General features: G+C 42.2%; 1 protein-coding gene across 1 annotated transcript in view; it reads left to right on the top strand.

Annotated features, from left to right (window-relative positions):
- LOC124545757 overlaps positions 1–11,594 on the top strand; it is a 214,109-nt gene extending 202,515 nt beyond the window's left edge. The window contains exon 9 of the mRNA XM_047124700.1: positions 9,925–11,594. Within this exon, the coding sequence (XP_046980656.1) occupies positions 9,925–10,335 (411 nt within the window). The 3' untranslated portion in view covers positions 10,336–11,594. The remainder of the gene's footprint in view (positions 1–9,924) is intronic.
- Positions 11,595–14,589: the final 2,995 nt, after the last annotated feature.

Here is a 14,589-nt window from a genome sequence, read left to right as displayed (position 1 = left end):
AGAGCAATTAAGGGATGGCGGTTGGATCTTTCAACACGATCAAGGACCTGTTCATAGTGCACGGTCTGTAGCGGAGTGGTTACACGACAATAACATCCCTTAATGGACTGGCCTGCACAGAGTCCTGATCTGAATCCCATAGAACACCTTTGGGATGTTTTGAACGCTGAATTCGTGACTAGGGCCTCACCGGCCGACATCGATACCTCTCCTCAGTGCAGCACTCCGTGAAGAATGGGCTGCCATTCCACAAGAAACCTTCCAGCACCTGATTGAACGTATGCCTGTGAGAGTGGCAGCTGTCATCAGGGCTAAGGGAGGGACCAACACCATATTGAATTCCAGCGTTACCGAAGGAGGGTGCCACGAACTAGTAAGTCATTTTCAACCAGGTGTCCGGATACCTGTGATCACATAGTGTGTGAAAAAAAGGTAAATGCAACAGCAAAAAATAGAGTTGGTGAAACGTCATCTAAATAAAAGTACAAAGAAGTTCTCCTTACCGACACTTTTTCAGACTACTTATGATACTTTCACGAATGTGCTACCATTCACATGAACTTCCTCTGCAGTCGCCTAATGCTCTCACTTGGTATCCACCAGATGAGAATGTGATATACTTCTGTTCGCACTATGGTATCATAAAAATATATATACCATTCACATGAACTTTCTCTGCATTCGCCTAATGCTCTCGCTTGGTATCCACCAGATGAGAATGTGATATACTTCTGTTCGCACTATGGTATCATAAAAATATATATTTTGTTAAAGGTGTCTAGTTTCTCGGCATCTTACAGTGCTCCACCTCTGCCGCTTCCTTCACGCTCAAGTAGACGTGTGAGCGTTTCATTTCATACCCCCGTCCACTAATAGTGCCAGGTATTTATAAGGTATGGATGATTGCAGACATGAGTCAATCCTGCTGATAATGAATGGAGTACCATACATTCCGTTTTATTCATTTTAGAAAAGCTAACACTGCTTGGTTTAGAACAAATTATTTTCAAAATTCTACTGAATACTACTGCAGTATGCTTCGTTGTATATTACGGAGTCGTCCACGAAACGTTTGAGATTGTGATTTAAATAATCACCAATTCTTGCAAAACTATTAAATTAATACAGGGAGTAGGGAGCACTGAAGCGAGTATTTTTCAGTAGGACCATACTATCGTTGATGTCAGCTCATGATGTAAGAGAAGGGAGTCTAATACAATGTGCGCATTCTCTCCTCTCCCCCCCCCCCCCTCTCTCTCTCCGAAAGCTAAACACTGCTTACAGTATGAAGGTGGAGTACTGCTTGTTTTTTGGCTGCATTAGAGAACTCATGGCACATAGTATATAAAGAAATAAAAACTAAACTCCCCCCAAACAGGCCTGAAGGCCCAACGGTACTGACCAGACACCGTGTCATTCTCAACCCATAGGCGGATGCGGATATATGGGTTCATGTGGTCAGCACACCGCTCTGCCGGCCCTAAGTCCCTAAGTTTCCGAGACCGGAGCCGCTACTTCTCAATCAAGTAGCTCCTCAGTTTGCCTCACAAGGGCTGAGTGCACCCCGATTGCCAACAGCGCTCGGCAGACCGGATGATCACCCATCCAAGTGCTAGCACAGCCCGACAGGGCTTAACTTCGGTTAATGCATTACCATGCACAATGCGCTGTTGCAAAACCTTTGGTATTCAAAATGGCATCCAGTCTTCTCGGATGGATAAATACAGGTCCAATATGATTTCCAAAGGACTCTTATACCACTCCTCGTGCAAAATATTGGCAAATTCAAGTATCGGTGATGGATGTGGATAGCAATCAGTCATCCTTCTCTACAAACTGGACCACAAAGGCTCAATAATATTGAGATCTAGAGGCTACGGTGGCTGCCAGAGATGCGAAAATTGATCCTCGTGCTCACAAAACCAGTACTGGGCGATGCTACCTCTGTCAATTGGGGTTTTGCCGTCTTGGAACATAGCGTCACCATTGCGGAACAACCAGCGTACCACGGAATGGACCTAATCAGCCTAAATGCTGACGTAATTCTTGGCAGTAATGCGACTGGCAGAGTAACCATGGGGCCCATGGAATATCATAATATGGCTGCTGAAATCACCACCAAACCGCCACGATGGTCCACTCTTGGGGCGTAAACTCTGCCAAAAGTTGGAAACAGTGTGAAACAAGACTCATGCATTGCTCCATTGTCCAGGTTTTATGGTTGCGGCACCACATTTTGTAGTTGCGGATTTTTACATCTCTGATGAGTAGTTATGGAATTCCAGCTCGAAACTGCGTTTCGAGCCATAATACGTACCGGTGGCATGATTCTGAGAGAAGAAATCGCCCGTTTTACCTCCTAAACGAACATCATGAGCAGTTAGCCGGTCTCGAAAGATTTATACTTCAACAATACTACGCAGCAAGTAACATGTAAAAACAATGTAGACATGCTATATAATATATCTACGAAAATTGAAAAAAATTTATCACAGTAGAGACTCGATCCCAGATTATTATAAAAATATCAATAAAAGAATATCTATCGACTCCGCTACCTCAACAAGGCGATCAGTCGTTCTGTAAATGCTTTATTTATCAGATATCAGCCCTATTTGGAACGTCTATGTGTATCAGTATAAAATTTGCGTAATGTTATTTCATCATAATCATTACTCTACCTAATATTAAAGAGAATGGACGTAGCTGATGCTAGAAATATTGATGTCAGAAGCGGTCTGTCTTTGACACTAATGGATTTACACATAATAGTACCTAGATTGGAAATTTTTGGTCCAACTATAAAGAGTATTTCTTCCATCTCCATAGCTGAAATGCTCGTAAAATTTCGATATTGTTGCGGATTTTCCATCTCAAGCTCTACAGTGAGATTCCTGCAGGCTCAAAATTCATCCTGCCACCTAATCCGCACTCTTCTCCAACATGAACTCTTATCGTTTATGTTTATTCTTTGCCACTAAAGGTATTAAGAGTGCAGCTGCAGCTCTTCCTTCACATTCTTTTGTCTCAAGCACAGAACTACGACAGAAAAATCTCACGGGGAGTGATTTCTCAGCTCTCAAAGATTCGGTCACCCTGTTGTGCATAACCGCTTCCGACGCCTGCTCAAGTAAAACTCCCAGTTACAGAAAGTACTAGCGAGGAACTATCAGACAGTACTTATCAGTGAAAATTCACCTCTAATGTAGGCAACTCTGCGGCTTCCCTCTGAGAATACGAAACCGTTCGGGAGCAAAAAACTCTCAAGTGTATTCCAGCCTTAACACGTTGGCTCGCGCGTCCCGGCCCCTACACCAAGCCTCAAATAAATATGCCTGCATTGTATTTACTTGCACAACAAAAATGGTTCAAATGGCTGAGCACTATGGGACTTAACGTCTGAGGTCATCAGTCCCCTAGAACTTAGAACGACTTGAACCTAACTAAGGACATCACAGACATCCATGCCCGAGGCACGATTCGAACCTGCGACCGTAGCGGTCGCGCGGTTCCAGACTTCAGCGCCCAAAACCGCTCGGCCACACCGGCCGGCCCTGCACAACATCCGTCCCCAATTCCCTCTAGGACGACCCCTCTTCCTGCTGCTTAACTTAATCACAACGGTGGTTTATCGTTTGTTTGTGGTCGAAGGACACCCGCCACGGCTTGCTGAAACCGCATTCACTGTGGAAGACCCTGAACACTAGTACTGCTACACCGCAGGTGTGTTCATCTGCGCACAAACACATCAATCCAATAGAGAAAATACCATTCTCTGTGCTGTTATAGAGAGAAAAATAGTGAAAAACACAAGGTCGAGAAGATCTCCACTTCAAGAAATAGGACATTTTGGAACTTCGTCAGGTGCAACACGGCACAATATGCGGTCATAGAATTATGAATTCAGCAAGCTATCTGGCATGTCTCCACAACAGTTTATCAAACAGGGGAAAGGGGTGGGGATGGGGTTGCAGAAGGCTCATCTTGCTTCAGTCCCAGGCTGTGAACCGTCGGTTGTTCCAGGCTGTTTGATTTTTCTCGCTTTAAGATCGTCGACTCTTTCCCCTGGTTATACCTCACCCGCAAAACATAAAACTTTCAAAACACTTTTTATTAAACTTTAAGTACAGCAAATAATTTTAATAAATAAAAAGCATGAAATAATGCAATAAATCCATTAACGTGATTAGCTGCAAAGTTTTATAAGCAAACTGTTTCATAGAAGGCTAAGTAGAATAAGCGTTTTACGCTCAGTGTGACATTTTAATGACTATTTCTTTTAATATTCAACAGCATTGTCTCAATTTTTCTGATACAAAAAAATGACAATTTTAAAATATTGTCCCATTTTGCATAAAATTCTACATACGCCATTGGATCTCCATGTGGTCCAGTCCAAGTTGCGTCCAGATGGTATGCATAAGGGACACTCAAACGAAAAAGAGACAGATAGAAAACATTAAGTAAACTGTTTATTATTTCAAAATTAATCTGTAATATTACAGTTATCGTACTGCGAGGCAAGACGATTAATGCCTTAACGAAATATGCTTGTGATTGCCTACGGAAACACGTTTCTACTCAGGGGTATGTCTTCGGGGTGCGCCTCTTCATTCAGAGGAGATCTACGGCTCCGGATGTCTTTGTTCAAGGCTCCAAAAGCATGTAAATTGCATTGGGAGAATTCGGGACTGTATGCAACATAAGGAAGGACTTCCCTGCAAAACTTCTGCAGCATACTCGAAAAGCCTTATCATCATATGGGCGGGATCTCAGTGGGATAAATGCATTAACAGTTATGGTGATTACCTCTGAAAAAGTAAACAGTTTGATCACCTTTTTTTTCATGCGTCTCGTTTTAGTTTGACTGCCCCTTATATGTACTACTGGCCATTAAAATTGTTAAACGAAGAAGAAATGCAGATGATAAACGGGTATTCATTGGACAAATATATTATACTAGAACTGACATGTGATTACATTTTCACGCAATTTGGGTGCATAGATCCTGAGAAATCAGTACCCAGAACAACCACCTCTGGCCGTAATAACGGCTATGATACGTCTATGCATTGAGTCAAACAGAGCATAGATGGCGTATACAGGTACAGCTGCCTATGCAGCTTCAACACGATACCACAGTTCATCAAGAGTAGTGACTGCCGTATTGTGACGAGCCAGTTGCTCGGCCACCATTGACCAGACGTTTTCAGTTGGTGAGAGATCTGGAGAATGTGCTGGCCAGGGCAGCAGTCGAACATTTTCTGTACCCAGATAGGCCTGTACAGGACCTGCAACATGCGGTCGTGCATTATCCTGCTGAAATGTAGGGTTTCGCAGGGATCGAATGAAGGGTAGAGCCACGGGTCGTAACACATTTGAAATATATCGTCCACTGTTCAAAGTGCAGTCAATGCGAACAAGATGTGACCGAGACGTGTAACCAATGGCACCCCATACCATCACGCTGGGTGATACGCCAGTATGGGGATGACTAGTACACGCTTCCAATGTGCGTTCACCGCGATGTCGCCAAACACGGACGCGACCATCATGATGCTCTAAGCAGAACCTGGATTCATCCGAAAAAATGACGTTTTGCCATTCGTGCACCCAGGTTCGTCGTTGAGTACACCATCGCAGGCGCTCCTGTCTGTGATGCAGCGTCAAGAGTAACCGCAGCCACGGTTTTCCGAGCTGATGGTCCATGCTGTTGCAAACGTCGTTGAACTGTTCGTGCAGATGGTTGTTGTCTTGCAAACGTCCCCATCTGTTGACTCAGGGACCGAGACGTTGCTGCACGATCCGTTACAGCCATGCGGATAAGATGCCTGTCATCTCGACTGCTAGTGATACGAGGCCGTTGGGACCCAGCACGGCGTTCCGTATTACCCTCCTGAACCCACAGATTGCATATTCTGCTAACAGTCATTGGATCTCGACCAACGCGAGCAGCAATGTCGCGATACGATAAACCGCAATCACGATAGGCTACAATCCGACGTTTATCAAAGTCGGAAACGTGATGGTACGCATTTCTCTTCCTTACACGAGGCATCACAACGTTCCATCGGGCAAAGCCGGTCAACTGCTGTTTGTGTATGAGAATTCGGTTGGAAACTTTCCTCATGTCAGTAGGTTGTACGTGTCGCCACCGGCGCCAGCCTTGTGTGAATGCTCTGAAAAGCTAATCATTTGCACATCACAGCGTCTTCTTCCTGTCGGTTAAATTTCGTGTCTATAGCACGTCATCTTCGTGTTGTAGCAATTTTAATGACCAGTAGTGTATATTGCACAGCTTCTTCTAAACCCCGGAATTCTCTCCCATGAGACGCAAAAGTTTGTAATTTGGGCAAAGGTGCCTACAACTTTCGTCTGTAATGGTGCAAAAGCATGGCACCCTGCGCTGTCCCCTTCTGGCTCGGCGATGCTTCAGACAGAAAGTTGTCGTCACCCTCGAAGAAAGGCCACACCTCTTAAGTTCACCTGAGATGTAAGGTGGCTTAATGATGTCACATTGGCACCAAATTTCATCACAATTCTGCCCAATGCCGCTGTGGACATGTCACACCCTCTCTTACCTCTCTGCGGTGGAGGTCAGAACCACGACACTCAGGTTGAAATTACGCGATCTTCCTATGGGTGTCTGACGAAACATTTCTGACACGTATGTACAGAGCCAACCACTGCTGGATTTCTAGGTGGCTGCAGGCAGGCAACCCCTGCAAAGCGATATCCACGGCACATTTTCTTCTTGTAGGAGATATTATGTATTACATCCTTGTGAGATGCCTACCATTTCAAAACTATCACGAATTGTAATGCTACCGTTTACTGTAACGATACCACCCTTCAGCTGAATGGACTACACTGCTGCTCTAGGGCCTACTTGAAGGCATATGGAATCTGAGGAGTGTCGGAGGGGTTGCCTGCGTGCAGGCGCCTGGGAATTCGTCGCAGCTTGTCCGTGAGCTGGTATGTTTTTACCACGCTCAACACTGGTGCGAGAGTACACGAAGCGTGTTGCCGTTTTACTAGGCAAGCGACGATGTCGCCCACTCCCCCCCTCCCAAGTGATCTCGTCACCTCGTCACAGGGGTGATACAGGACGTCACACAAGCACCTTTTGTTGCTTCAGATCACATTCAGATTTCGTCAAATGGATTTTAGAAGTCCCTACGGTTTCCAGCCTCTGCATCAGAGCAAAAGATGTAGTCGCTCTACACTCCAAAGGTCTGAGTGAGATTACATTCAGTGTAGTTGCAAGTCAATGGTGTCAATAGAGAAAATTTGAATCGTCCAGAGGAGGGGGGGGGGGGGGGGAATGTCAAAGATTACCAAGAACATCTTCTGTTGCTCACTGCAATGTAAACGTTTTCGAACACGAAATGCGTATTTTATAATAAAAGAGTCTTGGTTGCTAAAATGTTATTGTAATGACGCGTTTCGCCTTTGTAGGGCATCATCACATTATCACGGATCGACAGACATTCATACAACTATTATGCTATGGAATTAGCACACATCGAGATCGAGCTCATGGGTATGTGTGTGCTATACTACTGCAGCTCTGCACCTGGCATCATGACTTTATCGGAAGTGCATGCCTCATTTACCTTGATCTAGACATATTCTTATTCCACAGCGTAATAGTTTTACGAATGTCTCTCAGTTCATAATAATCTGGCGACACTCTACAATGGCGAAGTGCATCATTGAACCAGCATTTTCTCAACCAATATTACTGTACCACTCGGCCAGAGGGAGTGGGAGACGTACCGTACGAAATGTGTAGTAGTCAATCAGGAGTGGTTTCATGACGCCTTATATGTCTGTACCTGAGGCCTTTTCGTGGCGATTCTGAGCGCCGTTGTGACATAATTGTTTTCCTCGGCCACCCATAAGAAAGCCGCATGATTTCAACGACTGATCTCCGCCGCAGTGGCGTCAAAAGAAGGCGTGAAATGTGGGTAAGAGGGACTGTGGTGACCTTACTATTGTTTGACACTTTCACGGTGGCGTTGGGCAGAAATATGGTGAAATCTGGTGCCAATGTAACATAATTACACCATCTTAAACGAGAGATGAACCTCTGAGCCGTGGCGTATTTTTGTTACGTCTCGACACATTGCCGTTCGAAGCGTCGGCGAACTCGAGGGTGACGTCGCGGCGCGCCGCGCTCTTGCACCATTACATAGGAACAACACGTTTGTTTGTGTGGCCATCCTCCGCAGCAAGCGTATAAATACTTGTTTTGGAAATCAAACTGCCTTCTCCTGTTTCCTATTTATTTTATTTAATCAATACGCGTTTCGCCTTCTACTGTTTTAAGGCATCATCAGTGGAATCTATAATGATACAGTTTAGTCAATTACAGATTATGAAACAGTTTACTTCGCGATTTTTTGTAAAAAATATAATTACTTACGATTTGTTGATTTGCGTTTCTTCACACTACCCCTTTTATCACTGTTCTATATTCACCTCTTCGTGTTTTCGCCATCCACACACTATTCAGCATGTTTGTCACTCTTTTTTGTGGTGGACTATCGTTCTTCTGTCAATCGATACAACTATTTCGTCGTACACTTCTTTTCACAGCGTAAACATTGCGACTCCATTACGCGTTTCATCGTCTTTAGTATGTTTACCTATGTGTCGCCAATCTAACGAAGTGTATGTTCGTTACTAACTTCTGTTTATGCTGTTTATACCGTCTGTGTGCGTATGAGTGAGAGAGGGAGGGGGGGGGGGGATAGAGCCGATTTTTGTTGTTGTTGTTGTTGTTGTTGTTGTTGTTGTACTAGCTGTTAGCGAGTGGCTGAAACTTTGGTGACAGCTGTTTTGACTTTCCGTTTCAGTATTCTAGGGAGGGGTCATGGATGAGTGAGTGAAAAGATGTTGGGTTCTATTATTATTACATTGAACACTGTTTTTATGTTTATCCTTTTTACGAACATTATTCTATTATTTTATCTATTAGTGTAAATAATGAATTATTTGGCATGTGTACTTGGTCATTCAACAGGATTTTCCCCTCTGCTTTGATCTTATGTATGTGGTAATTTTCTTGCATGGTCAGAAGATGCTTTTTATTGTCGATTCTAATTATTCTCGTGTCATATTCTCTAGTGGTTGGTTTGTGGTCATTTTCTCTCAGGTGTTCTGCAAATGTGGAGTGGTTTGTCCCATATGTCTATGCCCTCCCCCCCCCCCCCCCACCAAAAAGAAAAAAAAATCGGCTCTATGCCCCCCCCCCTCTCTCTCTCTCTCTTACTCATACGCACACAGACGGTATAAACAGCATACACAGAAGTTAGTAACGAACATACACTTCTTTAGGTTGGCGACACATAGGTAAACATAACAAAGACGATGAAACACGTAATGGAGTCGCAATGTTTACGCTGTGAAAAGAAGTGTACCACGAAATAGTTGTATCGAGTCACAGAAGAACGGTAGTCCACCACAAAAAAGAGTGACAAACATGTTGAACAGTGTGTGGATGGCGAAAGCACGAAGAGGTGAATATAGAACAGTGATAAAAGTGGTAGTGCGACCTCCAGACCAGATGTGAGGAAACGCAAATCAACAAATCATAAGTAATTACATTTTTTACAAAAAATCGCGAAATGAACTGTTTGATAATCTATAACTAACAAAACTGTATAATTATAGATCACACTGATGATGCCTTAAAACAGTACAAGGCGAATCGCGTATGGATTAAATTAAATAAACAGCAGCAGGAAAAGGCAGTTTAATTTGCAAAACAAGTAATTACGAAGGAAGCTTATACACACCTTTAAGCCAAATTTCAGATTTTCGTGTGGCTTTGGAGACAATTACTGGGTTTCGCAAAAGTGACCTTCAATTTATGCTGCGCAGTGTAGATATAAGTGTGGTTGACGCACTTCTCTGCAGTTGCAGGCGCAGGACTATTGGCCAGTGGAGCGGGGCCGCTTCGTGGTGCGCATCGTGGACCCTAGCGACGCCAACGCGTCTCCGCACGGCGAGGTGCACGTGGCGCCTCCCCCCGCACTGCCGCCGCCGCCGTCGCTGCACGTGTCGCCCCCTCTGGCGCAGCCGCCGGCGCAGCCCTCCAACGGCGTTAAGGCCATCGTCTTCTTCGGCCTCTCGCTGTCCATCTTCTCGGTCTTCGGCGCCGCCGTCTTCGTGCGCCGCTGCGTCACGTGTCCGCCGGCGCGCCGCGACGCCGACTCGAAAGGCGTGGGCGGGCTGGCCGGCGTCGGATTGGGCGGTGGCTCCTCCAATCAGGCTCCAGTCGTGCGCTACAGCGCCATCCCTGACGACCTCGGCTACCCTGCCGCCTAGCGGCCGCTGCCCGAACTCCGTGCGCCCCCCACGAAGCTGCGCGTGTGACGGGGCTGGCGTTTGGCGCTGCCTGTCTGTCAGGATGCTAACTACTTGCTTGAGCCGTGACTGTTCCACGAACAAATTTCTCTGCGGCCGAATAAGAACAATGTATTTACTTCGGACTTTTGTCTTCTAAAACTTCACGTATTGGTTTTTGTTGCTCTTCAAAATATACTAATTGGGGTACTAAATATTTCTTCCTGTGATAACAGAAAAAGCGCTGTTTGTTTTCTCAGTCCAGTTCCGAAGTTGGAACGAAACGTGTAATTGCATACATTTCTATACTGTGTGTTCACTTTTTCTTGAGCGCTAATATGATTCTATGGGTCTCGGAAAAACTAAGTTTCGCTCTCCAGAACGACTCCTATGGGAAGAGGAGACAATTATTTTTCACTGCCTTTTACACATTTCTGCCACTGCGTCTCTATTTTGTAATCCTTACTGAGCACACCCACAAAAGAAACGAACATAACCTTTCCTTTCCGAGAAGGACTTAATACTTGTGCCCATAGTGAAAGAGCAACCTCTCCATCATAGGGTTCACAGCAAACAACAGAGCACAGCATTCAAATGACTGCAACAACGTTATGTCAGAGAATAATGTTTTATAGCTTAACTTAGCGTGGACTGAGATGAAACATTAGCAGCCCAACGTCTTCCGAACTAAGCCGACAAAAAAAAAAATAAAAAAATACCTAAGTGAAATATCTACCGATTCCGAATAAGGGCCTGAGCGCACAAGCAAAAATGAACTGGATGTAGATATGTATGTGTGAAACTACTAATGCCATATCTATCGACACCTTTAAATGCTGTGATTCGCGATATTTAGCAACACTGTTTACGTCTACGGTATTTTTCGTTGTAGTCTTCCCATTTTAAACACGAAAAGGACAAAGGAGAATGCTTGTTCACCATGTCCAATAAAGATATGTTTGTTGTTGTTTATATTATTAAACTGTTTAGAGACTAACTCAAAAAGATTAGCTGCTTCAGTGTTTTCACCTATTTCTTGCAGTTAAATATTGAAACAAACTGAATCAAATACGAAGTTGTAATTCATGGACAAAGATTTCATATCGTAATATTGTCACCTATGGTAAAACTAATATATATATATGTGTGGTAGGAACTGGTATGGTTTATTATCCATACATATCATAACCTACGAATTGCGATCATGGATCAGTTATAAATACAAATTTTGGTAATTTTATGTCTACTTATTTAAGTTTACGTAAACGGTAACGCAATTCAATCTTAAAAACCCCTATTCCACCAGAAGAAATGTAATACTTGTCGAGTTTTGGTAGATGTTAACTGTCATCGTTTTGTGTGTGTGTGTGTGTGTGTGTGTGTGTGTGTGTGTGTGTGTGTGTTACAATAACTGCATCCTTAACGCAATGATTCTGAAATCGATCTTAAATTGTTTATTAACTTCATAGCAATTTTAAACCCCAGTTGTGGCCTCTTAAGCTATAAATCACTTAACAGAGAAATGTTTTAAGATGTTCATCGCTAATACACGCTGGAAATATGAAAATACTGATAGATTCTACCGCAAATTTACACAAGCAAATAACTGTTTGCTTTCTGGAATAGAGTAATGCAAATAGAGCGTTTCAGTGGGTAAGATCTGACAACATTATGAGTTCTTCGATTTTGCAGGTTCTGTGTTGTTCACAAATATGATACAATGTCCCTTCATGCATGTCCAAAGGAACAGGCACTGAAGCAACTGCAGCTGTTATGAAATACTTCACATGTATTTCCTATTAGGAATACTGACAACTTTCAGCTGTATGACGGAATGACGAAAGTGAAAATTTGACCCGTGCAGAGACACGAATCTGGATTTCCCACTTATTGTTAAGTGGGGAATAATGATGCGCATCTCAGTCTGGCACAAAGTTTCGTCATTGTCATTCTCTTCTATAGCAGACGGTTGTCAATATTCACAACTGCGAACACATTTCATGTATCATGCTTGTTTACTTGAGATGTGGAAAAGTATTATTAAGATTGCGTACTCTAATACATACTGCAAAATAAATTACACACTGATATGCAAAAATGCATAAATGTAGCTGTGTTAATTCTTCTCCATGGTGTTCATCTTCCATCCACTTCATTCTTCTTCCAAACATTTCTGTACTTCAAATCCCCATCGTTATCTGAACAAGTTTAGTACATTTTACTTTCCTACTGCAAGTCAGGTGGTACTTTCCATTGTAATAAATGTTAAATAAGATTAAAAGCAAATGAAGGAAGATTGCAAGCTATGATAAATATTATTTAATTTTAATGATCCCTGTCCAGAAAATCCACTATAAATATTTGGTCCAAACAATTATTTGTTATTTCCTAAATATTCCCTACAATCTTTCAGACATCAACATTCAGGTCTATGTGATATATATGTATGCTGGAATAATTGAGAATGTCATAAGCGGAGTCCATCACTTGTATGTGCAGGGCAACATTTCACCCTAAGCACTTGATTTCATTAATTGCAAAATGCTAACATAGAAAAATTTGAAGACAACACTATGTAACTGGATCTTTGTCAATCAATGCACAGAATGTCAGTACTGACATCCCACAGCTATAACATAACTCAAGTTTAGTTTAAAACGGATAAAATGTTGATGTACAAGCATACTAATGTAGTTTCAAAGCAACAGAAAGTACACAGTATATTTTTAATTTGTCTGAAATGTTTAAAGTTTGGTTCTAAAAGGCTCAGTTTCATGTTGTTGTGAGAGACAGGAGTCCACTCCAAAGTTTCAGTAGCTTCTAGACAAGAAAGTTGTACTCAGGCAGCAGGAAATACAAGCTGCAATACCTTGTACTGCTTCAGTACCATCAGCATAGAAAATATGAGGAGGGCAGTAATACTACAAATGTACATAAAGCTACCTAATTGAAATGCTGTAAATGCAGCTTAAATGACTTCTTGTTAAATAATGATACAGTTTGCCATTACACATTAGAACTATAATCTCTATGAATGTAAGTATGGCAACAGACCTTGGCCCAATTATCAGAAGTTTCGCCTAGCAGTTGTTCCAGTTCCCAAACATGAACTTGCAATTGCAGTGTTGAGAGCCAAAAGCAAAGACACCACAGCTATTCAGAAATTTCTGTGTACACATGTACTGCAACAACACAAAGAAATGTAAAATGTAAAAATTTTCTTATATTCTGCTGGGGGTGTGAGGCTATTTTTTTAAAAAGAAAAGAGGCACTTGCTATAAAACTGTGTATTTACTATTATGTGTACAGTTACTGTGTTTTGTTTTTCAGGAAGTTACAGTGTTAAATATTGATATTCTGCACACACATTTAGTGACATTTAGATGTGACTAGTTAATATTCTGGAAATATAGTGGACAGTACACACTCAGTTCATACACTACAAATTCTACAATCATTTGTTAGAATGTTTTACAAAGTGCAGACTGTTTTGGCAATGATGTAACACTGGTATGGCAATAGATACTCTATTTCTTCCCTCTTCTTTAATGTAAAAGTATGATTACATTTATGTATGTCATATTGTATACACAAAACACTTGTTGTGGCATGTGGCAGATTCAGTCCCATTTGACTGCTTGGAAATATATAGTTAAGTGTAAGAGATTTGCATCTAAAGCTGAATTTAGAACTTGAAATTTTGCACTAAGGCCAATATTTTAACAATGTTTGTAATAAAAATCTGAAACCAAGATAAAAGTATTATTTAACGGCATTTAGGTGAAAGTGAATCAACAGAGACCAGAAACCTGGTAACAAAGGACTTTATTCAAATTACTGGAAGAATGTGAATAAAGAGTTTTAGCTGGCTTTTGTGTGATGTTTTAGTGTAATTAGTTGATAACAATATAAATCTGTGAATATGTGGGAAAGACCTCATTAACAGTAAAAAATACTGCTACAATAAAGGACTGACATTTATTTAATCTTATGAAATACAGTAAGTAGTTCTAACTAAAACGTCTTGCCTTAAACAGTGGCATACTTTTGAATTCACTGTAGCTGGCGAAAGCATGCCTTAGATTAATGAGTTTCTTCTCTCTCTCCTTCCAGAGAAGCTCAGGAAGTAATTCATTGCATATATCACAAAATGAAATATTTTATGTGAAATATTTCTCAAGCCTTTGCAGAATGCAACTTTCAGGGTAATAACTAGTCTCACTGAAGTGTAAGAAT

The sequence above is a fragment of the Schistocerca americana genome, chromosome 8 (genome assembly GCF_021461395.2).
Source record: "Schistocerca americana isolate TAMUIC-IGC-003095 chromosome 8, iqSchAmer2.1, whole genome shotgun sequence".
In the NCBI taxonomy this organism is placed as follows: domain Eukaryota; kingdom Metazoa; phylum Arthropoda; class Insecta; order Orthoptera; family Acrididae; genus Schistocerca; species Schistocerca americana.
The sequence above is the reverse complement of the archived record's forward strand: the minus strand, read 5'-3'. Positions and strand labels throughout refer to the sequence as shown.